Source organism: Trematomus bernacchii, unplaced genomic scaffold (genome assembly GCF_902827165.1).
Source record: "Trematomus bernacchii unplaced genomic scaffold, fTreBer1.1, whole genome shotgun sequence".
Classification (NCBI taxonomy): Eukaryota; Metazoa; Chordata; class Actinopteri; order Perciformes; family Nototheniidae; genus Trematomus; species Trematomus bernacchii.
In genome coordinates, this window is record NW_022988066.1 from 3,933,119 (window position 1) to 3,957,709 (window position 24,591).

At 39.8% G+C, this 24,591-nt stretch overlaps 1 protein-coding gene across 1 annotated transcript in view; it reads right to left on the reverse strand.

Annotated features, from left to right (window-relative positions):
* The window catches only part of LOC117474733 (zeta-sarcoglycan), a 283,850-nt gene that overhangs the window by 64,750 nt on the left and 194,509 nt on the right, over positions 1-24,591 (reverse strand). The window contains exon 4 of the mRNA XM_034120724.1: positions 7,017-7,104. Within this exon, the coding sequence (XP_033976615.1) occupies positions 7,017-7,104 (88 nt within the window). The remainder of the gene's footprint in view (positions 1-7,016; positions 7,105-24,591) is intronic.

Below are 24,591 nucleotides of genomic sequence, written 5' to 3' on the forward strand. Positions count from 1 at the left end.
TATAATTTGAGGTTGGATGGTTTGGTAGAGAATTACAGTAAAATGTTGCTTTATAGCAAACAATACAACAGATGTTTTCCTTATCCTTGCAATACAATTCCACGCTCATAAAGACACACAAAGTCTTTCTTAGTGCCTGAAGGGGACAGTCATCTTATTTGACTTGCGTCACCACAACAACAGCAGCATTTTTACGAGGTTTTAATAACCTTTTATTAAACGCAGAGAAATGTGATGAGACGGTTATTGTTCACGGCCATATAACTCCGTACAGTGCATAAACATTAAAATAATCTTGTAACCTTCACAATGTTCATTCATGAACAGAAATACACTTTATCAACAGATAAAACAACACCACCACCAAGCCAAACTACACATGCTAATACAAATCACCACCTTTAGGCAAAGATAAAATGACTTTGGGTTTAAACTGTACTCAGTTGTACTATATAGTCTGTTATCGTGTTAATGACACAGTATTGTTTTATCCTGTTTGTGAATGCTGGGTTTTTAGAAAAAGAGCATGTGCAATCGATTCAATTACTAAGCTACCTCCATACGTTGAAAACCAGAGGCATTAAAAGAGCTGTCATGCTTGAAGTGCTATATGCATTTGTCATTGTATTATTGTGTCCAATCAATAGCAAACAGTGTGAAGCCTATAGTTCACTGGTGCAGAAGAATGACTTAATTCGGTCCATTAAACCCATTCCTTTCAACACACATACCCACGGATATGAACAAGCAATGAAAACAATATTTGCCATTTTGCATCCAAAACAGTATGCAACCAATTAGCCTCCGCACAATTAAAGGGCAATCATAAGGATAACTGACAACAATGGCAGTAAATCCATACCTTTATTGGGTCCTTGATGGCCCCTTAAGTTTATCCCAGTTTGTTAATGCTCAGCTCTATGTATTTTTAATTGCCTCATTAAACCATTGATTTGATCATAGAGAGGCATTAAAAAATGAGGAAGACGTGCTGTGTGAACTTCACTGATTGGACGAGAATAGATTATAGAGCTAAGTATCTCTGTGTTTCTCAGCCAACCAAATCAAGCCAGAAAGATCTCACTCACGCTGAAAATGTGATCACTGCAAACTATGATTGTTACGTACATCATTTGTTTCTCAGAGGGGGATTTGCAGAGATGTAGATTAATAATTAGACTGCATGTAATGGAACAATTGAATTTATGAAAGGCTTTGCAAGTGCTTATTCCGCACGCTAATCAGAAACCAATTTTAGTCAACATTCAACTGTTAAACTGCTAACTGTTTTTTGAGAATGAGTGACAACAAAATATGATTGAATTATGTATATTCTTACATTTCCACAGATATAAATCACCCCAGAGTCTTAAATACAAAACGCACGGCAGACTTTCTCTAGAGAAATTCACCATTCTTCAAAAAAGTATTTACCATCCATCACTCTGTTTGGCCTTTGCTTTTCAAGCCCCTATATTTCACTGCTTTGATAATTCACTTTTTAAGCCTCATCAGCTAAATGCCAGAGAAATGAAGTGACTGATTCCATCTAGATAAAAGAGAACATAATTAGTGTAAGAAGGTACAGATAATGAAGTGATAAATGTAAGCCTGAGTGTAGGAGAAGGTAACAAGGTCAGCGGGGAATTCTTTGGTTTAATAAGAAAGGAGGCCCGTGGATGATTAAAAAAGGGGGAGTGAAAGGTAAAATGACACAACAGAATAAAGGAAAAGACGATGAGAAAAGGAGCAAAGACAAAGGAAGCGGGAAAAGGCAAGAGAAGGACCCAGGAAAACTGTGTGAGTGTGTGGATGGAAATACATTAAAGTGAGAGAGGGATATGCTGAGTGCTGAATGTGACTTTTAAAGTTGGAGAGGTTGTTTTTAAGGCAGGTGACCCTTAAAACTTATCACACACACACAAACACATAAACACCCACAAGCACTCGTCCTTACTCTCTCTAAAATGTATTTGGCTTCTAAACTTTTTTTTAACCGTCCCCTAAAATACAGACACACTAATACACAAGGGTAATGAGTGCTGCCAATGTCTCCCCTGCTTTTGGGAGAAAGAGCATTCATTATCAGCACCATGCACTTATAAAAATGAAACGTCAATAAGACAGCCAGAACACAAACCCTCGCTCACACACCCTGTAATGACTGCCAGGCTTGCCAAGAGACAGACGCACAGGTAAAGAGACTGAGAATGGGAAACAAACAGTAAACAGTAATTGAGTTGGCCAGTTAAAGCATTGTCAATATTATGCTCTGCGGTATTCTGGCTGCATAGCTTAACTCATATTTAAACATTACCACAAAACAAGCTTCACCTAGTATTACTAATTTCTTTCTATGTTATCACTGCAAGTGAAAGTAGTCATTTCTGGCTTTAATAAAATACATTTACGTGGAATATGAATACAGTGTTTGAGATGAAATACTGAGAGAGCACTGTATGACACATACAACAAGTGCTTGTTCAGCAAATCAGAACTGAATGAGAAACATCTCCGTTCCTGTCATGATGATTATCCCCCAGCATGCAACACTTTCCTCCAGCAGAGTTTCAACACAGCTTCAGTGCCTCGAATGCTGAGACATCATCACCTAGGCGGGTGAGAGGGGAATGGCTTCAAAACTCCCAAGTTCACTCATCATCTTTATAGTTGGCCATTCAGAAGACAAAGATGACAGGTTCTCACTCACATTAACGAGCTGACGGCCACGGAGAGGATGCAGAGGAAGTGAAGGGATGGGGGGATGAGAGAAAGAAAGAGAGAGCCATAAAACTGAGATGGGATGCCCAAGGCCAACACATGAACTCAGGCCCTCTCTGTGGAAAGATGGGCCCTCAGGGGGACACAGATTACATATAGAGGAGTGCATGTGTGTGAGTGTTTTGCTGTCAGTGTTAGGACATTCATTTTTGTATAAATAAGGGGGACACACTCCATAAAACTCCCTAAATGAAGTCAGGATGATTGGCTATAACATTCCTAAAGATTCAACATTTATCAGTTCATCTATGAGGATTTCATGCAAAAGACATGTTAAGTCTGTCACAAATAAGTAGGAGTAAAAAGGACCTTCGTTACCACCAAACTGATATTTGAATGGAATAGGTCAAATAATTAATGTCGTTTTGTATTTGACAGATTACTTTTGCCCCAGATGCAGAGCTTTTACCACTGCACTTGGATTATTCTCTCTCCACTTCTGTGCAACTCAAATTAGCATTGATTCTACAATACAATATTTACCTAGAATGGTCCTTGGAGAGTGCAGACCTTTACCAAGGTTAATGGCAAAATGGTTACAAAAATGAAACATAATATGATTTTCCCCGTCGGATTCACAACAATTTAAAATGTAATTGGCTCTTCCTTGGCCCATGATACACCCTTGCATCAAGTTTCATGATAATTGGTCATATATATTTTTTTGTTATACTGCTGACAGACACAAAGACAAACCAAGCTGCAAACATAACCTCACTGTAGGTTATAATAAGGAGGTGTAATAAGGTGTCAGTACACGTCTGTATTGGAATTCAATTTTCATTTATTAGTCCAAACATTTGTGGCCATTTCAACTTTCCATACTGCCTACCTAGATGATCCTGTACCTCTTGTACGAGCTGCAGTACGAGCTGTACGAGCTGTACCTCTGTTGAGCTTTGGTAGTGAATACTAATGAGGGGTTCACTGAGCTGGAACTTTTCTGCTTCCTACAGTATGTAGCAAATGTCTGCTGAGCAGAAATAACCGTCTTAATTCCAGGATTTCTGAGTATTCCCATGAGGATACTGAAGAAAGGGAGGTGAGAAGAGAGAGTGTGTGTGTGTGTGTGGAGTCATTTGTTTGAACTTAATTTGCTGCTGAGTCAGCACAGTGGCAACAAGAGGCAGCGACGGGAGTAGACCAAGGGATTTCCGGAGCCCAATCGAAGAAGCTTCTCAGGAGGATTCACTTTGGCCTATTCCATCCCATCATCCAGACGCAGAGATCTTTAGTGTGTGTGTGTGTGTGTGTGTGTGTGTGTGTGTGTGTGTGTGTGTGTGTGTGTGTGTGTGTGTGTGTCTGTGTGTGTCTGTGTGTGTCTGTGTGTGTCTGTGTGTCTGTGTGTGTGTCTGTGTGTGTGTGTGTGTGTGTGTGTGTGTGTGTGTGTGTGTGTGTGTGTGTGTGTGTGTCACAAAGTGGCTATTGATGGAACTTGCTTGGCAGATTTCCCTGTGTCTGGGGAATCTCAGCCCAAAGTGGCTGCTGTGCGGCTGTGAGAATGTGTCAGAGAGAGTGTGACAGTACGGGTTTGTGGGTAATTAGTGCTAATGTGCGCACTGGGATTATCAGTAAGATAATTTGGTATATCTGTAAGTACAGCTTCAACATGTGAGCATGTCAAGGCTCTGTGTCTGACTGCACAAGTTACAACACTCTTTCATTTGATCCTGTAGCAGCCTCACTATGTTAGGTGCTGTCTGGCTGTCGAGCTATAAAACAGACTGATTCTGCTGACTGTGAGAGAGACACCCAAAAACTCACTCAACCAGACACATGTAAGCATTAAACTGCTTTTCTTGGTGAGGAAAGCAGCTTTAGGGAGTTCAACAGCAGGAGGTGAGCTGTCAGGGATTTTAAACCTTCAAAGTGTCAGGGATAGAAAGAGTGTGTGCGTTTAAAAACACCAGAAGTGCCTGGCCAGCACACAGGAGATGAATATCTATATGTCTGCATTTGCATCAAACAAGAACGATAGTGGAGAGGAGCCTTCTACCTGAAAATATATTTTGCCTCACCTGTCAGTTTGTAAATGCTTCTTGGCAATAATCCTTCATCTCACAAACATCCTGTTTTCTGAGGTCATCACAAAACACATACAGCCAGATCTAGGGAATGATACTGTCATTTCTAACAAAAAACATGTTTGTTTACTATTTTTATGATGGCTATTTATACAGATCAAATTATTCAAATGGGTCTTTCCACCCACGATGAAGATTTGTTATACTATTGTTGGTGATTTAAATTCTTCTAGTTTTGTAAAACAATAAAGGCTTCCCTCCAGTAGGTGCCTTGGGCTTTGAATCCAATTTTCTTAGTGATCAAACTGTGAGATTACAACTTCTGGGTCTGTCGTGTGATGCTATTCAACCTAAAGATACTTTTTATTACACTTGAAACGAGAAAGAGAAGTCTGTAAATCAACAGATATTTATTATAGTTAACTCAAATTCCGAAGGGTGGTTTAACACTCTGCAATCAAGCCATGTTGTCTTCATGCGCCACTGAGCAACTTTCACAGGAATGAATGAGGGCCGGGCTCCAACACTGTGTCGTGTTCCTCATACAGCCATGGAGTATTGAACAAGGCAGGTGGGAAGCGAATAATTCATTCTAAATAAGTGTTTCAGTAAGAAAGTAGTGAAATGCACTGAGAGGTAATTTGATGCACGTCATGTTACATTTTTAAATGCAACCACAGTCCACTGCTCAAACACTGATAACATTTGAATGCTCGTCAAATCACATCTGATGTTTCTGTCGGCATCAACAAGTACCTATCTCACTCGCAGGTTCATTCAAATCAATACATAATGATAACTAACTAGTTGATTTATTTTTAGTGGATACAAATGCCAAAAGTTGGGACAAAATCATTGTAAACAAAGCCAAGAGTGGCCTAAAACATTATGAATTTCTGTAAATATTTCATGATATTACTAAAGCACTGAGTAGTTAAGTGACAAGCAATTACGTGCAAGATTGGAAAAGCAGTTAAATAACAGGAATTCAAAAAAATAGTGGGATTGGCCTGAAAGTGGATGGCCTGATTTTCCTTAAATGTATTATTGCCACGTCAATGTGTGTGCTGTAAGTAAATAAGCTCATCAAAAATCATTAGACAAAGCAACTAACACTGTGGCAAATGTTTGAGAGTCCACAGTTAAAATCACCTACAAAGGAGCTTTTTATTTTTTATTTTAAGATGAATAGAAGATGAAAATATAGAATTACAGTCCAGTATGAATACAAGAGCAAGACCTTGCTGCAATCACATTCCTAAACTCCATTTACCTGCATTGACCTTAATTGTCCAGTCATATTCTAAGGGAGTACATGACATTTTAGCAAGGCCACAATGAGGTCCTCCTTGTAGCACATTAAAGTCTAAAAATGAGTAAATGCTAAAGGGCTCGGTGCTGACCAGTAGCTACTGTTTTTCAAATAAAGAGTTTACAAAAGGGACAATAAAAAAGGAACAAGTTCACAGATAACTCCATTTGATATTTAACCTGCTGTGAACTCCAGTTGTAGCTGTTGTAATCTTGGTGGCTCCTACAGTCCCAGTTTTTAGAACACACAATTCTAACATCTCTACCCGTCTTCTTGAAGTAAATCAATTTAACTTGTTTTCTAACACCATCAGGCCTCTTTAGTTTTTAGTTTTTTTAAATCAGAATTCACTGATCACTGATTGTTATTGTTTATCTGAGCCCTGTGCTACTTGATTTCCTTCTAGCTGTCTTTCTTTAACCATGGTTTAAATAACTCTGAAAACACTAGCTTGGTACAGTACACACAGACTTTATATTCACTAAGGATTTCCATATGCACATTTTAAATTCATAATCTTTTTAGCTATATCCTCCAACTTTTTTCAAGTTATTGTGCCCCATAAGGATATCGTCATATGTTCTCTGAGTGACGTCTTCCACAATACACTGGGCCCTTGCTAATCCAATGAGAGCTTAGAAAAAAATGATTTAGTCGAGGAAACAGCACGGCTCTCAGCCTCAGTGAGATGCACTAATGGAAAAAGATAGCATTTAGTTTGGTAAACAGAAGGAGGTAAAATGCATTTAGGAATTCAAGCAAAAACAAAGCAATATACCTGATTGTCTTGGAGAAATGATCCGGTTTGAAGGTTGTTTTGAAAGAAAAAGTTTACCACCCATGAATTATGTTGTTTGTGTTTGTTTGTATGTGTGTGTGTGTGTGTTTATGCTTCTTACCCACGGTTAGCTGACCCATCAGTTGTCCCTGATCGTTCCTAGCATTGACCGTCACATTTCTGTCCGACTGTATGATCAATGGACTGTCCTAAAGAGGGAGGAAGAGGGAAAAAGGTGGTTATGGAAACAGAAAGTGGTAATATTTCTTTCTCAGTCACATACAAATCTGTGTATACTGATATACCTTTAGTTTCCATACCAACACACATGCTCTTTGCTTTCTTTCTCCCCCTGTAGCCTCTACACTTGCCCTTCCAGGCACCAGTCAATACTGTATTAACCTTATAACCAATACTGCCCTAAACTGTATCAACATTCACAGTTCACACTTGACTCCCTCACTTCAGCCATACTTTGCATCACATTTGCATAATGTATTCAAGACAGCCTCCTGTCTGTCAGTGTGTTTGCTTGTTTCCAGTTGTGCGCAAAAGAGCAATTATTCTCAACATAAATGAGCTTAATGCAACTGTGACCATGACCTCTGCTCCCCTCTTAAGATTCTGATGGAGCCACACACGCTGCCCAAATCGGTTTACATTCGGTGGCTGTGTGTTGCAATGAATGCTAAACCCTGTGTCTGCTATTTTCATTAAGTTCCAAATTCAATCTAACAGCTGACTGTCTCTCTCTATCTCTTTGCCCCTCACCTTTCTCGCAGTGAGTAAAATCATCGTACTTACAATCTTCACCAACTTTTCTTAGCTTGCTTTTCTCTTTCCCCCTTTCATTATATCTCTGCACTTACATGAATTTATTTGTATTCTCTTTCCCTTCACTTCTCTCCCTCTATCTTTTAAATTGCTTATTTGTTTTGGCGGCGTGAAATGAATAGCTCACAGGTGACCCAATTTCTCTCTTGATTCCCCAAATTAATATCTTGCTGCATTCAAGTCTGAATTCCAAATGAGAATGTTGATCAAATTGGAAAGTCGTTGATCCGTTAAAATGGAAAGATTCCTCTTTCTCCCCAACCCTTCCTCCATCCTATTCTCTCTCAGACGGCCTCTATCACCCCCTCTTTGTTTTGCTTTTCTTTTGGATGCATATTCATTGCTTTTGCGAGTCAAGACCACATTTATAATATGTCACACCTGTCTGTTCTCTAATTTGAAGCGTCCAGGGTCTCCTGGGGACGAGCTCATCACAAGCACAAACACAGACCAGGGGAAAAGTGTGAGGGACTTTCAGAACACACACACTTAATGCATACACAAACACAATGAATAAACAGTACACACAACACAATTAAACAAACCACCCACTCACACAGAGTCAGGTAACACATTTTCCAAACAACAAATGAGTGCTCCACGAGGTTTATTGTGCAATGCCACTCTCATCGGATACCTAATCCATGTATGCTGGATGAATCTTTGTCAACGGGGCGTGTGATAGGCTTCACTATATTATCTTTCCACTCTGTTAAGAGGGATGGGCGCTTAGTAAAGCACAGCAGATGTAATGTGCCTCCAATCATTCCAGCTCAATGGGCAGTGTGCATGAACAGGTCTGATCCCATTCATTTAGTGCAGGACTCTGTCATTTAGAAGTGCATCCGTAGATGGGGAATCTTATTTGATTAAGCACCCATATGCAGATGCATGGAAATTAGGGCTGTAAATAATTGCTGCATATTACACAGCTGCTAATGTCTATTTATACAACAGCTGATTGAAGACAAACAATCTGACTGTTGGGGCTGAAGGAACACCCAGGAGCAGGTAACAATATGGACTGTGCTTCTTGATGCAAAAAGTGTTCATTTCCACCTCGGGCAATCAACAATTATTACAGTTCAAAACCTCACGCATCGAATCGTGAGCTCATTATTACCTTGGTAACCACTTCTCACATTTGTATGTACAACATACACCACATCGCATATAGAAATGAGTATACCGTTTTTCATCATACCAACATAGACTGGGCCTGTGTTCGTTAATGAACAATTCATACATTTCACACTTTATTATAAAATCCATGTGCTGTGTTTGCAGTCTTCTTCACTGTGATAGTTGAAAACGTGCTTTTGGGATGCATATTCTGCGTGGATCAATGTGTAATGTGCAGAAACATGCCGTGTCATAAGTTCAGGAAAGGAACATAGTTGTATCAAACTGACTTGTATAGAGCTGCTGCTTATACAGACCTATTGAGCTAGCTTTATGTGACATTAAAGCCATGAAAGCTCTCATCTTCAGTGAGGTTTTTCTTGATGTTTGATGACGGTTTGAAGTTTTACTCATTTTAATATTAGTTTGATGTTCATCCTTTTGGAGTTATACTGAAAAGTTCATTGCACTGCATGATGGATCTGTAATACTTTATGACATGAATCCATCAGGTGATGCGTACACCATCTCTACATTGTTTGATGTTGTTGGTTGATGGAATTATTATTACACACTCTGTGAAGTTACTGTGTGTGTGTGTGTGTGTGTGTGTGTGTGTGTGTGTGTGTGTGTGTGTGTGTGTGTGTGTGTGTGTGTGTGTGTGTGTACATACTACGAATACATGAACATATCTCAAGGCCACTATTTTATGCAAGTTGCAGGCCGCAGCTGCTGTGTCAATGATGAACATGTACACATACACACACTCTTATAGTGACTGTCACCAAATAATTAAACCGACTCAATCTCAGATAAGCCTCAATACAATCTTCAGAACCCTCTTCACATACAATGACATACATTCGAATGCATCTTACAGCATCTTCCCATAATCAGTTAGCCTATGTGAAATGCATTATAGTAATATATTTATAATTCTATCATAGACATAGATATCCTCATGCAGCCACATGGAGACAGTTAGGGCTCTCAGTGAGCTCAGACATTCTCCAAGGCTGTTATAAGTACAAAATAATCTTTGCATCAGCACCATGATTAGGATCTGCTCCAAAATGTAATGTGTTCTTCCATGGCCCATGGTTCACCCTTCTACAACGTTTAGTTAAAATGGGGCTATATGTCTTTACATGTTTCATGATCCTGCTGACAAACAGACAAACCAAAAGCAAACCAACAGACAGAACCGAATATAAAACCTCATTGGCGGTGGTAACAGGCCCATTTTGAAATAAAAAACAAACAAATAAAGTTTAACATGGCGTAACAACAAGCGTACAAAAAGTATTTTAGGAAATTGGTTCATTTATCAAGGTAAGTGATACTAATTGTTTAGAAGATTAGATTGCAGAGAAAAGTAGTAGTAAGATTTAAGGCGGGTAAAAGGGTGGGAAGGTGAGAAGACAGCCGATTCTAAAAGGCCTCTCTCAAAGATGGGGAAATGCTGTCTTTCATTTGAAGGGAGAGCGAGCTTAAACTTTAAAAATTGAGATTTCTTTCTTGAAATGATTTCACAGTCTGGAACACAGTTGTTCACATGAAAAAGTGACAAAAATAGTAAACAACGAAAGAGAGCAAACAGTTTAAACCATTGAAACTGCACAGCTGGCAAATCACCATACAGAGAAATGTATATGAAATATATTTAAAAAATGATTATCATCATGTAGCATTTCCTCACGTACTAAGCATCATTTGTGATATTTACTTTGTGCTCAGATCACTTCTCTGTTTACCTCCCTCTGCTGCTCTCTGGATTGTCCCTCTGGCTTTTGTGTTTAGAGTCTCGCTCATAAATCTCCCCTCATCGTGTGAAATGTGCAGAGAGGCACCAATAAACACACTGAAGGCACATGCATCGTGCTCTCTCTTGTGAGATACACAACGTACACCACAGCGCCATTAATTCAGTTAATAGTTTAATTTCACTATGATTATTAATGCCGGCATAGAGCTGCCAGCCTGAAGTAGCCAGTGTAATTAGTCAGGTAATAATAAGCCGTGGACTGTTGCTGGAGCTCATCCTCACAGCCTCCAGCCAGCAGTAGAGATGGGTCATAATGTCTACCTGTCTCACTGGCTGTCTCACTAACTCAACGCCTGTCTCACTGTCAGCCTATACAGGTCTGGACTGAAGGTCATAAGTGATCTGATGGGTTATTTGTGTTTAGTCATCACTCTAATAAGTGCTTTCAGCCTTCCTGTCTGACTATCTACATCCATACAGTATCCGTCTCAGCAGCAATGTACTCAAGCCTCATGCAAGATACATTTGGTTGATTCATCTTTGCCATCAGCCTAATAACTGCTTTTAGCCCGCCTGAGTGTAGTGAGATGCGATCGCCTGTCTCAATGACTGTCCATCTCTCTTTATAAAAGGCAGGGACATGGGCTTAACAGGATATACTTTTAACTGTCAGTTTAACAAAAAGCCTCCAGCCCTCTTATCTCTGGTCCGTGATATTCTCTTCCTTTCTCTTTGACTGTCCAAAAGCCCAGTCTACCTGTCTGTCGGCCACTCAGTCTGACTTGTGGTTAGTGTGAACTTTGTCCAGGTCAGTCCAGATATGAAATATGTCACAAATTGAAACTATGGTACGAGCATTTATTTTTTAACAACATTGTTTTAGTCTGACAAGAAAAGGAAATGCTTTTCAATGTTCTGTGTTATTGATCAGCCATTTCCATATAGTTCAAACATCCAACAACTGTTCTTTTGGCTACGTGGGGTCACTGAAATGTAATGCATTACACAAATATTGATTACAACCACTTATTTGTCTACAAGCTGATTTTTATAACATGCATTCATCAAAAGGAACCACCGACTACCTCAACAAAGACAAATCTAGACCTTATAGCTTTAGCTTTAATGCATATTGCAGAAACAAAATGTCAGATTTAGCAATATTGTGTAGGCCTAAGAGCAAGATAGGGTGATGGGTTGTTTATTATCCAATCTTAAACAGAATACAAATCAAACAGCGTGTGATCAAGGGCCTGCTGTGGTTTGCCATTACTCTTTCCACTAATTAGCAAGGACTATTAAACATGTGATGTGTCTGTTGGTATGCAGTGCTTATTTGTTGTTTTCTGATGTTCTGACAATCTTACTCTCTTGGTACTTTTGCTTAATATGCTGAAGAGCCACCCTTTGGACTAAGGGGCCTTACCAACTATTTAATATGTCATCCGCGTCCCGTACAAGCCTTGTGTCAACAGTTTTGAGATCAATTTGATCCATTTAAATCTTCAAGTGACAGCCGGTCAAGACATGTCAGATGTTTCTGTGTGTGTGTGTGTGTGTGTTTGTTTTTGTGTGTGTACATTTGCATAATACATTATTTTAGGCCCAAGCAAAACAATTGGCGAGCTTGGCCTTTCCTAAATTACTGCAATTATTTCAGACCTCTATGTCAGACACAATAAACATCATGATTGAATTGCTGAAGATCTTCATGGTTTCTTTACAACAATAATTTCATATGGAGTTGTATTGATCTGGCCATTTTAATTATGCAATTAACAGCCTCATTTGGATGTCAGTTTTGCAGCAGAACTGAAATCACTGTTCTACTGTATGAGCAAATATTGATGTTTCCAAAGTGTGTTAATTGTCTAAAATGTAATCTTTTATGCAGCTGCATTGGCTTTTATTTGCTTATCTCATGGCTGCTACAGACAGCTGTTGTTTAAGCCCTACTGTATAACAAGTTAGCATGGCATGTGGCTCTGGCTAGCCGTATTTTATTTTTTTTACGACTAAGCATGCAGATTGGAAGTTAAAAAAATATAAGCTGAGATTGCTAATTGTCTGCCTCAAGAGCCTTCCAGGACTGCAGAATCAGGTGTTTGCCACTCAGGAATTAGGGAAGGAACTACGTTGGTGTCAACATCAGCGCTGCTAGATTAAGGCTTGGATAATCATTAAGGCTCCCAAACACCTGCCTTTTCTCCCTGTTGAGGTACGGAAGAAAGAACCAGAGGCCAGCACTGAGTCTCAGGAACAACTTCTTCCCTCAGGTCCTAAACTGACTAATACATTGTCACCTTGAATAGGGGAGCTGGATTGTTATGTTAGGTAGCAAATCAAAATCCTAGACGGACATAAAATACAAAGAACAGTCCAGTTGGATGTTTAATAAACCAGGTTTGTTACTTTAACTTCAGCTGTTTCAGAGCTGTGTGTGTAAAAGAAAAAATGCAATGTTATTTGTAGTAAAACATAGATTACACTCATTGTTGCAATGACATAAATGCAGGTCTATCTGCTTTACATTTCAGCTAGATGGAGCCTTCATTTTTCCCTTTCTTTTAATAAACATTTGACAACTAGCTACTAGAAACTCAGATAAATGGGAGTTTTTCCTCTAGGCTGGCTACAAGATTAGGCATTGTCCTTGCAAAACTCAAAGTATCTCCGATAATTAGTTGTGATAAGCCTGTCTTAATAAATTCAAGATGTAAGTCTAATAACTTTGAAACAAAATTCAGTCAAATGCCAGTCTCCTGAAATAACAAAAATGTAAGTTTTTTTGTGAATACATAGTGTCAACAGCGAGCATTTTTGCAGACACACGGTTATGCATTTTATATTCACATATGCAGCATAACACGTTTCTATGTCACCATACCAAGGGCAGGTGTGTGCTATTCATATATATGCAAGTCCCCAAAAACCAACCTAAAACAATTTAGGCCATGAATCCAGCTCTGCAGCTATGAGAAATATCTTGCTGTCTTTTTCACACATTTCTAACAAAGGCAAGGCAAGGCAAGTTTATTTATATAGTGTAGAGCCGATGACTAGATGGTCAAAGTCAATACACACTATAGACAGCAGTTCAGTAAAGTCATCAAAAAAGGTTTGGGTGGTCTATAGATATTTAGGAACAGAGCTCGAGAGGAGCATTTCAGCTGAAGGGCCACATATTCAAAAGAAGCAAAGTTCCCATAAGATGTCTTCCTGCATTGAATGGAATCATTGAACAAAATAGCAACTCCACCCCCTTTCTTATGCATTCTTTCCTGACTCATAAAACTGATGTTGGGAGGTGTTGATTCGATAAACAGCTGCACTGTTATTTTGTTCAATCCAAGTTTCCGTTAAAAACATAAAATCGAGATTGTGCTCAGTGATAAAATCATTGATTAAAAACGTTTTTTCCTGCCAAAGACCTGACATTTAATAAAGCTAGTTTAAAGTGGACCTATCATGCTATATTTGAATAATATAGTATAGGACCATACCTATATAAGGCATATTTATACTTAAAAAAAAAAAAATACCAAACAGATCATGCATTTTAGCCATGCCTCATTTTGCTCAATTTGACATTTTTTAGCTCTGTTTTTGCAAGGGCAGATTCAGTGAGAACAGCACCATCTACAGGCCTGGCATATGTACTACAGCGTCTCTAGCGCTTTCGAACGGCAATGGCCGTGGCTGTCTCCTCCTGATTGGTGGAGTTGGCCCAATAGCCGTAGCGCCACCGTCCTGACGTCAGGACAGTGTTCAAATCTGGATCAGTTTTTATCAGATCCGTTGCAGCCCCTTTTTTAGAGATTTGGGTATGGAGGAAAATAGAGAGGGTTGTGTTTTCTGACACTTGGTGAGTTCCCTGGAACACCGGGGACACATATTCATGTATAAAAGACGTACAAAAGTGCATTTTGCATGATAGGTCCCCTTTAAGTTTGTTAAATACACTATCAGTCAGATTTTTTGTGACAAGCTGTGGCTGACATGGAATTACTGCTAAATTTGATCAACTCACACAAACGTTTGAGCGCTTCCTGTTTCAAAGCTGATTCACTGCTCTCCATCTATTACCTATCAACACAGATATCGGCAAAGCTACTGGCAGGCAGGGCCCCGGCATGTCCTGGAAAGAGTTGAGAGTGCCATATGCCCTTGAGCCTGGACCCAGCACATATCAGTTAGAGTTTGCTGTGTTTTGTACACACACATTCTTATCAGGCTTCGGAGACCGCAGATGCTGTCTTGAAGGGGAGGGAGGTGGTTGACGTAGGCACGGTGATGAAGACGGGGGAGATGGTGCGCGTCTCTGCTTCGGTGATTGTGGTGGGCGTCGTTGAGGGGCGGGGGTAAAGGACATGCTGCCAACCCTGCGTATCGCCTTCATGCGGCCATTGATCTCTAGGAAGGACTTGGTGCCAACCCTCTGTGTCTCCTTCATGTGGTCAAACTCCAGGAGGGTGGGTGAGGGTGAAAGGGTGAACGGAGAGTAGAGAGAGCTGGGGGGTGAAGGAAGAGTATCCTCAAAGGTGATAGGGGGGGTGAAGGGTGGTGGAGACTCCTCCATTTGTCTCATAGGTTTCCCATAATCAAGACATTCCTCAGGCGGGTGCAGTGATACTTCTTCAAGGTTTTCTGCGCAATGTGTTGTGTCTTTCTCCTGTTTTGATTCCTCTTGCCGCTTGTCCTTGGCAGAGGGAACAGATTGATGACGCAGGCAGTTGAATATGTTAGATAAACAATTTCACTCCTGACTTGTTCAGGCAAACTCCATCTGCCTTAAAAAGATGTCTGCGGACCCAGAAAAAGTTAAAATTGTCAATAAAATGGAAAGAATGGTCAGTACAGGCAGTTGAAAGCCACGTGTTCAGTGCAAACGATCTGCTGAATCTCTCCACTCCTCTTCCAACCCAGTCTCACGGCATTTCGTGTTATAGTCACAACATTTAATCTATTGATTCGTGTTCACCAACACGATTTTCCCCTTTTGTTCGTGTCACACAGAACGATTTTAAAAGCAATGTATTTCTATTGGTAGTGTGTTTCGTGCCTGCACCACGTCTTTTTGTCCGGTCGGGTCTTGGAAGACCGGAAGCTGTGTGGTTCATAAAAACAAGTTTTTATTTTGATTATTGTTTTTATTTTAAATCTTATAATGTCGGACTTTTTTGCCGTCAATGACGAAAATAAATGGGGCTCAGAGCCTCAGAATACTGAAATCTGTATTTTTAAATCTTTTTTTCCTTCTAATTTGTTATTCTTTTCTAAATAACACACTGTTATTTACTCAACAATAACACACAATTATCCTTGTTTTTATTTATTTGTTTGATTCTATCATCTCGGGCTTTTTTGCTGTTCCTCAGGAACTGAATTTAAAAATAAAGTCACCGGAAACAGACGTAGGCCTATAAGGGACATTTTGAGCATCATTGCGATACACACCCACTGAACTGATTACCCAAGATCCTCAGCTATGGTTTAAGCTTGGTGATTGGATGTTTTAGCTGCAATGCACGTTGGGATATGGTGTTTATGCGATATGAAATCCGAAAAACATTTAAAAAAAGAAAATAATACTTTAATCCGAGTGTGCTTGCTTTTCTCTTTGAAAGTCATCACATAAATGCATTGTAATACATGGTTCGGCTGCATTACATATTACACATCTGCCGTAGTTCTTTATTTATAGAGCCCTGATGAGAAGACTTCTAGACAAACTGGAAGAACTGCCACCGAAACTGAATATGTGACGTGGATCATAAATATATCAGCAATTAGACAACATCTTCAATTTCTCTTCACACAATACGTCTCCTTGCAGTATCAATACTAATTCGGCTGACTTTTATATTTGATCCAATTGGTAAATAGGCTGTATTTACACCATAACGGTGCACAGCTTATAGACAGGGACAGGAAGATATTATTGATTTTCTTTGAATATAAGAATGTAAATACTGAATTGAGAGAATAGTCAGGGGTTTTGGGTGATGGGAGACACATCTATGGATTCAGAATTTCAATAGCTTACCATTAAATGACGGATATACCTTTCTGTCTATGATGTTTTACAAATCAGATATTAATGTGTAGAAGTAAAACATGTGAAATATTATAGCAATATCCTGTCAAATTATGTGAAAACATGAATAAAACTACACATATTCAGATGTTATACATACATAAGTGTCCTACACTAATAATACAAAGTTATTATGGCATTGTATGCTGTGTTTACCTTATTTGTAACATCTTCAGACCTTTCCAACTCCTCAACAGTTGCCTGTCTTTGACTGTTGCAGGTGTAGGTTCAAATATCAAAAACATATGTGTGGATAACAAAATACATCCGTAATGAACTAAGCTGGAAACTTATACTGGAAAGTATAATTTTTTGTGTTAAAGCTCCCATGTCATGCTTTTCCGGTTATTACCCGTCCCCTTGTGTGTTATGAAGGTTTTTATGCATGTAAACGGTGTGCAGAGTCAAAACCCTCAAAGTACACCCTGTAGCGAGTAAAACTCTAACACAGAAAATACCTCCCCAAAACGCCTCGTTGGAGATACGTCACTGCCCATTTGAGTCTTCCATTTAGTTCCGGGTACCGCCTGATGTCATGCGGTACCCGGAACGAAATGGACCAATCCCGAAGAGCTATGGCCACACCAGCAGTGGCGTGTTCCTCCAGAGGTTCGAAGAACCGGCATTTCACAGACGAAAGCTTCCAAAACATTGCCCAGTTTGAGGCCGGATATGCACAGCTTGTTTGGACCATTTGGAGCAGGGGAAGATCCGGGTACACAACCTGTACGTTTGCATTGTTATTTGTGTATTTATCAAACAAGACTGTTTAAATGTGTAAACTGTGTTGGACTGCTAAGCCATTGACACAGTGCTAACTGTGCTAACTAAGTTGCTAGAGTTTCCATATATCAACTCTAATATCAGCAGATGGTCTTGCATACATGTATCTCATAGCAGGAGAATGTCTGCATTCACACACAAAATACCTATTGACAGTATACTCCGGGTGATTTGCCGTGCGGTCAGTCGCGAAACGTAATTACATTATAGCTGGCGTAGCGTGTATGCAACCGATCTAACACACGGAGCTAGAGCTAGGTTTGGTCGGAAAAACATTTTTGTGATGCTACATTGCTAGCGTTTAAATATATCAACTACAATGTCAGCAGATGGCCTTACATGTTTGTCATGGCAGGAGAATGTCTGCAGTCACACACACGGAATACTCATACAGTATACTCCGGGTGATTTACCGTACATTGTGACAGTACATATACTGCATGTATAGCTAACGAGGCTAGCTGTATGCTAGCGCAAAACAATGTATTCATGCAAGTTAAATTGTATGACCGAATGTAGCAGAATACCCGTATACGATTGCAATTATAAACACGTTATTGCTAGCCTAATATGAACCACTAGCTTTTGTTCATAGTAGTTTTATTACACTGCATTCTAGTTGCCTTTCCTCCAAGCTAACGTTCATATCGTGTTAGCTACCAAGGTAAACAAAGCTAGGTTAGCATATTAGCAGGCAAGCTGTTCATTACACTCCTACTACAACTACTACTAACGAATCTAAAACAACTAAGTTTCTCTAATATTTTGTGATTTGCATTTGATTTCTTCCAGCCAGATCCTGGCGGACAATCCATGACGGGGACGGGACTTCTACTACTACTGAGGCCTCGTGCTAAAAGGCACCGGCTGTGTGCAGGCAAGATGCGAGGAGGAATGGATGATATACCGTGTATATGTTCATTTTGTACATTTCTAAAATAAAGTTTAATGGAAATACTTAGTAGGCCTATCCTTTCTTCCCTGAATTATTTGCTCCTCTAACATATCATTCATATATAGCAAACCATGATTTGATTTCTCATCAAACAGTAGTAGTTTATTACAGGTAAAAATAACTTACTCTTTGTTATGACCGGCTCGTAGGCCACAACGGAAAGGCAAGGAGACATACACGAGTTTACAAAACCACGGCACATTTATTGTGGTAAATGCAGAGATAGGTGGTCGAGGGGAGAGAATCACCGAGTTCGTCCTTCTGCAGCCGCTTTGGAGAGAGACTCCGGGCCGCTGGGATTAATAGCACCGGCTACGGAGGTGTCCGTGATCGCGCTGATTACCCTCTTCAGCTCCACCCACAAAGGCCCTGGGGCCGTCACACTCTTCTATAACAACAGTTGTAGGTTCAGTTCGGTTAGTTAGTATAAAATATCAGCTGTACCGACGCCATTATTACACTGATGTTCCCCGAAAAAAGCGGGCGGAGCCTCTCTGGTGGTTGACTAATCAGAACAGAGTGGCCGAGCTGACCAATCGGAGCACACTAGGCTCACAGGGAGGGGGGGGCAAGAGCTCCAACGAGTCGTTTAGTGGAGAAAGTGAATACTGCTGAATACACATGCTTGACAGAGATGCTGTATGCGAAACCAATGTGAGTTTGGAAAATTGCACAGTATAAATCTATTTTAGTATACCTCAACAATGTAATTATGATCAGTGGAAATGGCCATGACATGGGCCCTTTAACACTCACTGTAAACTTGACAGTTTTTTAACCCGCACCGCCTGGTGGTTAAAGCACGTTATTGATATTTTTTGTTGAATATTTTATATTTACATACAAAATAGGGGGAAAGTATAAGATCAATGATAGAAATATAGAATATAAAAAATCAAGAAGATACTGTAAGTGATCTCTACAATAAAACAGTTTAGTGCCGGATGTACAAAGATATTAATAGGAGGATGTGCAAAACAGAAAAACAAATTAACCTTTATTTAAACATGAAAGAATACTTTAGGTTAAGGTCTTCTTTTAAATAAGAAAAAAGCTTTGGGGGTATCTACAGATACATATTAAGCCTGACAAAGTACTTATCGTCTAATATATTGCTTTCCTGCAATGTTAACTATGTTGAAGCACTTATTTTAACTGATAGTATACATATTAATTATACTCTTATGTATGTAGATAGTATAAGAAATGTGCAGAATATGACAGTTTAATGGTGGAGGTATACACAAATATTGATAGATGTCTTGTAATGCACTGTTGAGGAACCTGCGACCCAAGTTTTTCATTCATTGCATAACTACACTGTAGTTGTGTATATGATATGTCAATAAACCTTTGAAAATCTTGAAATCTTGAAAGGGATGTGCAAAATAGCCATTATATACAGTTTTTAATTAACGAGTAATGAATATACTTTATAGGGATCTGCAGATAAATGTTTAGTCTTTTCAAGCACCAACTATCAAATATCTCGCCTGATTGTTGGCATTTTACCTTCCCTGAATTTTACTCAGGTGTAACTAAAGTCTGATTTAAGGGTTGTTTATATTTCACATCATTAATCAGAATCTGCAAAGTAACTAAAATAAATGTAGTGGAGTAAAAATACCAGGTTAACCTCTGAATTGTAGTGGAGTAGAATTACAAAGACACAATGAGCTGTCATGTGGGTATATATTAATGCTGCCCATTATGGACACAAGCAATTTTCACCCATTTATTAATTATATGTTTTAAATTTGATAACACCAATGTGTTGCCTATCCCCTAAACCTCCAGGGGTGTACACAGTTTAATACTGGTAACTTCTAATTGTGGGAAAAACGTCTTTTAAAACTACAATTCCCAGTAGAGACGTGCCATAGAACATGTTGCGAAACACAATAGCCAGCATATGTAGTTCTGGGGGGGGGGCTGGACCCGTTCGAGTCCAGTTTTGGATAGTCTGCCGTGGGTTTCATTCCATTTCAAAGACTGTCTGACGCTCGGTGTAACCTTGGCATACTGCCACTCCAACATCCAATCACAGAGCTTGAAGATTAATCACGGGGTTTGTCAAGCAACGGGACTGTAGTCCCAAACGATAGCTGAGGATTACGGGTAGTGTATCGTCTTCGGCCATCCTAAACTCCGAAATATTTTTTGGATTTCATATCGCATAAACACCATATCCCAACGTGCATTGCGGCTAACACATCCAATCACCGAGCTTAAACCATAGCTGAGGATCTTGGGTAATCAGTTCAGTGGGTGTGTATCGCAATGATGCTCGAAATGTCCCTTATAGGCCTACGTCTGTTTCCGGTGACTTTATTTTGAAATTCAGTTCCTGAGGAACGGCTAAAAAGCCAGCGATTATAGAATTAAACGAATAAATAAAAACAAGGATAATTGTGTGTTATTGTTGAGTAAATAACAGTGTGTTATTTAGAAAAGAATAACAAATTAGAATGAAAAAAAGATTTAAAAAATACAGATTTCAGTATTCTGAGGCTCTGAGCCCCATTTCTTTTCCTCGCGGACGGCAAAAAAAGTCAGACATTATACGATTTAAAATAAAAACAATTATCGTGGTTTGATATTGAGTAAGAAAATGTTTTTTATCAACCACACAGCTTCCGGTCTTCCAAGACCCGACTGGACAAAAATACGTGGTGCAAGCACGAAACACACTACCAATAGAAATACATTGCTTTTAAAATCGTTCTGTGTGACACGAAAAAAAGGGGGAAATCGTGTTGGTGAACACGAATCAATAGATTAAATGTTGTGACTATAACACAAAATGCTCTGAGACTGGGTTGCCTCTTCTGACTGGCGGTAGAGGGCCACTGATGAACACCTCCGCATTTAGAGAGCTGACAGTTTCCAACAAACATTTAAAGTCTTCTTTCAGCACTTCTGACTGTTGTTTCACAACATAATTTGTTCCAATGTGCAGTACCACATTTTTCACAGTCAGATGTTCAGCCCCAATATGCAGGATCTTCTCAGCCAAGTCAGAGACCATATCCTCGGGAAAACAGAGTACTTTGGTGTTGTTCTTACTACAAAGACTTTTCACATCTCTTACAGCAGAGTCACCCACAATCAGAGTTTCAGGCCCAGTCGTTAGCTTTCCCTCTAGCCTTTTACCTTTGGAGTAGCTACTGGTCCTTACCCTGCTGTGTGAAGAGGACAGGTTATCCAGGTCATCAGAAAGAGATCTCCGGTTCTGGGTCAGTGGAGCCTATCTGTTCTGGATTGGCACACTCTGTGGTTTAGGAGGATTGTTTGTAGTTCTCCCTTTAGCAGCTGTCCACAGCTGTTTCCTAGTATGAATAGGGGTTGAAGAGGCGCTCTTCCTGGGTGATAACAATGCAGGCCAGCCGGTCGCATCACAGATTTCAGAGCGCTGGGCTCTGCCTGTTATTCGTCCTCCCAAATCCCATGGAAATTATTTACTCTTAGGTTTTGCACCCAGAGAGTTCCAGGGAGGACTACCACTTGTAGATTTATTACCCGGTACACAGCCCTCCTGTTCCTTGGAATCGTTGTAGCTGCTAACTAGCTGTGAGCTAGCATGCCTTTGTCCATTCTTTTGCAACACTGGTAAAGTGGTGTCATTCCAACCTAGTCCATTCACTTCCACGTTAACTTCCAACCGTTGCATTTTCATTTCCAATACGGCCATCTTCTGTAGAAGTTTGTGGAAGTCATCTGTAGAGAACGGAGGCATTTTGCTGCTAACTAGCTTAAGCTAAATAGCATGCAGTACCAGGCTTTAGCTGTTGCTAGGCCACGCTACTGTAAGACTGAGGTCGTTGTAACATTTAGCTCGAAGTTTTCAGAAAAGAAAAATCGAAAAATCAGCATAAAAAAGTAAGCAGAGGCAAGAGCAAGCAGAAAAGCGTCTGCACTGTAAGAAAGCAGGAAGTCCTGCAAGGTAGAATACATTGCTGCTTTTGTTCCTATTCACGAAAAGTTGACTGAGTGGAGATGCAGGTTTTTGGAAAGCACTGACATATCCATTGAATGGGTGTTCTAGTTGTGTTTTTTTGGGTTCAGTGCTCCACTGTGCCACCAAGCACCATTGCTCTCTCTGGCAGACCGATACCAAGAGAATGGATTGCAATTTACCAGAGGGGAAAAGGTGCAAATGGATAAAGAAAGGTAGAAAAAGTCAGGGAGGTGTTGCATGGGTGTGGTTCATTTGGGGTGAAAGTAAGTCAAATGAGAGGAATAATGTAAGAAAAGGCATATCAAAAGAGAGAGTTGTAGGCGGGATTGGGAAGCAGAGGTAAGCAGGGACCTCCCGGCTTCAGGTTTGCAGAGTGATAAATCTCAAAACGGGGCAGGGGAGAAGGAGGGAGAGCAAGATAAAGAGGCAAGCCAGAGGAGGGTAAACCGCAGAACATTTGTTTTAGGGATAGACACACCAAATAGATCTATAAACAGAAGCCGCTACGTCAGCCCTCTACTTTCTGCTTCTCCACGATAATGTATGGTGCTTAAGGGACCAGTCACAGGGCTCTAGGAAAAGGTGCCAGCTGGAGAGAAATACTATAGGATATGTAAGTAAGATAGACCAGCTTTGTTATATCCACCACAAATTGGAGGTTGTTTATGTCAAGTACTTATTACTATGCATAATCAAGGTTATCTCGCAACAAACACCGGATTACATACAGAACATGTAGGCCTACACCTTCCTTAGATACCCTTGTTACTGTGATTATATTGTCTGATAGACAACTATGATGATTTGCCTTGTTCTCACCAACATATGAATGATTTCCGAATAAATCCAAATGCCCATATATTAATATAATTCTATAAATACAATGTAATATGTGGTGAGAGGAGCATTTTTGTTGAAGCCTCTGGCAAAAAAAAGCTTAGAGTTTCTACACATGTATTTCATATTCTAGAGATTTGCAGAAACTAACCTCTAGGTGAGGTTTTACAAATGTTACCTTGCAACCTGAGGGCATAGAGATAAAATACATCTGAGGGAGTTTTACATAACAATTTAGATTAGTGCTCAGAAATACATTTTCATATAATGGTCTTAAGCATACCATTTGAGAATACTGTTCATCCTGTTTTGGCTTAAGTCACATATTATTGGGAAAGTTTCAGGTTGGATATGATAAGAACCAGTAGGCAATAAAGGAAAAACAGTATGTGAACACTCAGAATAGCAAGCCAAGTTCGTAGTCTGTGACTCACTTCAAAATTCATTGTTTGTTTTTCTGCTTAAAATACACAGGACACATCTGCAGTGTTTGCTGGGATGTTGACGTGTTTTAGGAGCAAGGGCAAAAGGTTAGGACAAATACCAGGGAATTGCTAATAGTAATTAGCTCATTTTGAAAACTCAGATGACAAACAACCCATCCATTCACAGTCTATGTGCTCTCATTTTATGCAGAGGTGGAAGGAACACTTTAATTTCTGACAAGAGGACAGTTCATCACTGGGTTGAATCACAAAACATTCAGTTTCACACATTGGTTTTCTAATAGGCAGTTCTGTAACAGGAAGAACTCCTGAAGACATTGGGGAAGCACCACTGATCTGCCATTTAAAAAAATATATCAAAACATAGGCAGTGATGCCATTCTTAGTCAAGGCAAGTCGGCTTTAATGTGCTCGTCTAAGGGGACTTCCCCTCAACACAAACACCATATTTTAAACAGTAATCATACTTTGCAGATCCTCTGGTGCATATCAAATCCCTGCACACAGAGCGGTGAAAAGTGGCAGTGCATGTGACTCACTGTGCACAAATCCACTTCATGAACCTTGTGTATCTGTGACTGTTTTAAACATGGATGAAGTAAGAGTGAAATCAATAGTGTTGTTATGGCAATGAAGCAGTGAGGTGGAGGATCATGATCCTGCTCTGTGGGACTACAGTATAAAACCCGCAGAACTAATCCATGATATAAAACAAATACACAGGAAGCTCACACCCTGGATCCTGCACGCTCTGGTCTGAAAAACACTCACAATCAAGCTCATTATATTTAAACATGCAGGATCATTAAGTAGACAGCTGGCGTTCAAAGAGAAATCTTAGGTAAGCACACAGAGGCACATCAACATTTAGAAACAGCAATGGCTACCTTTTCCCTCAA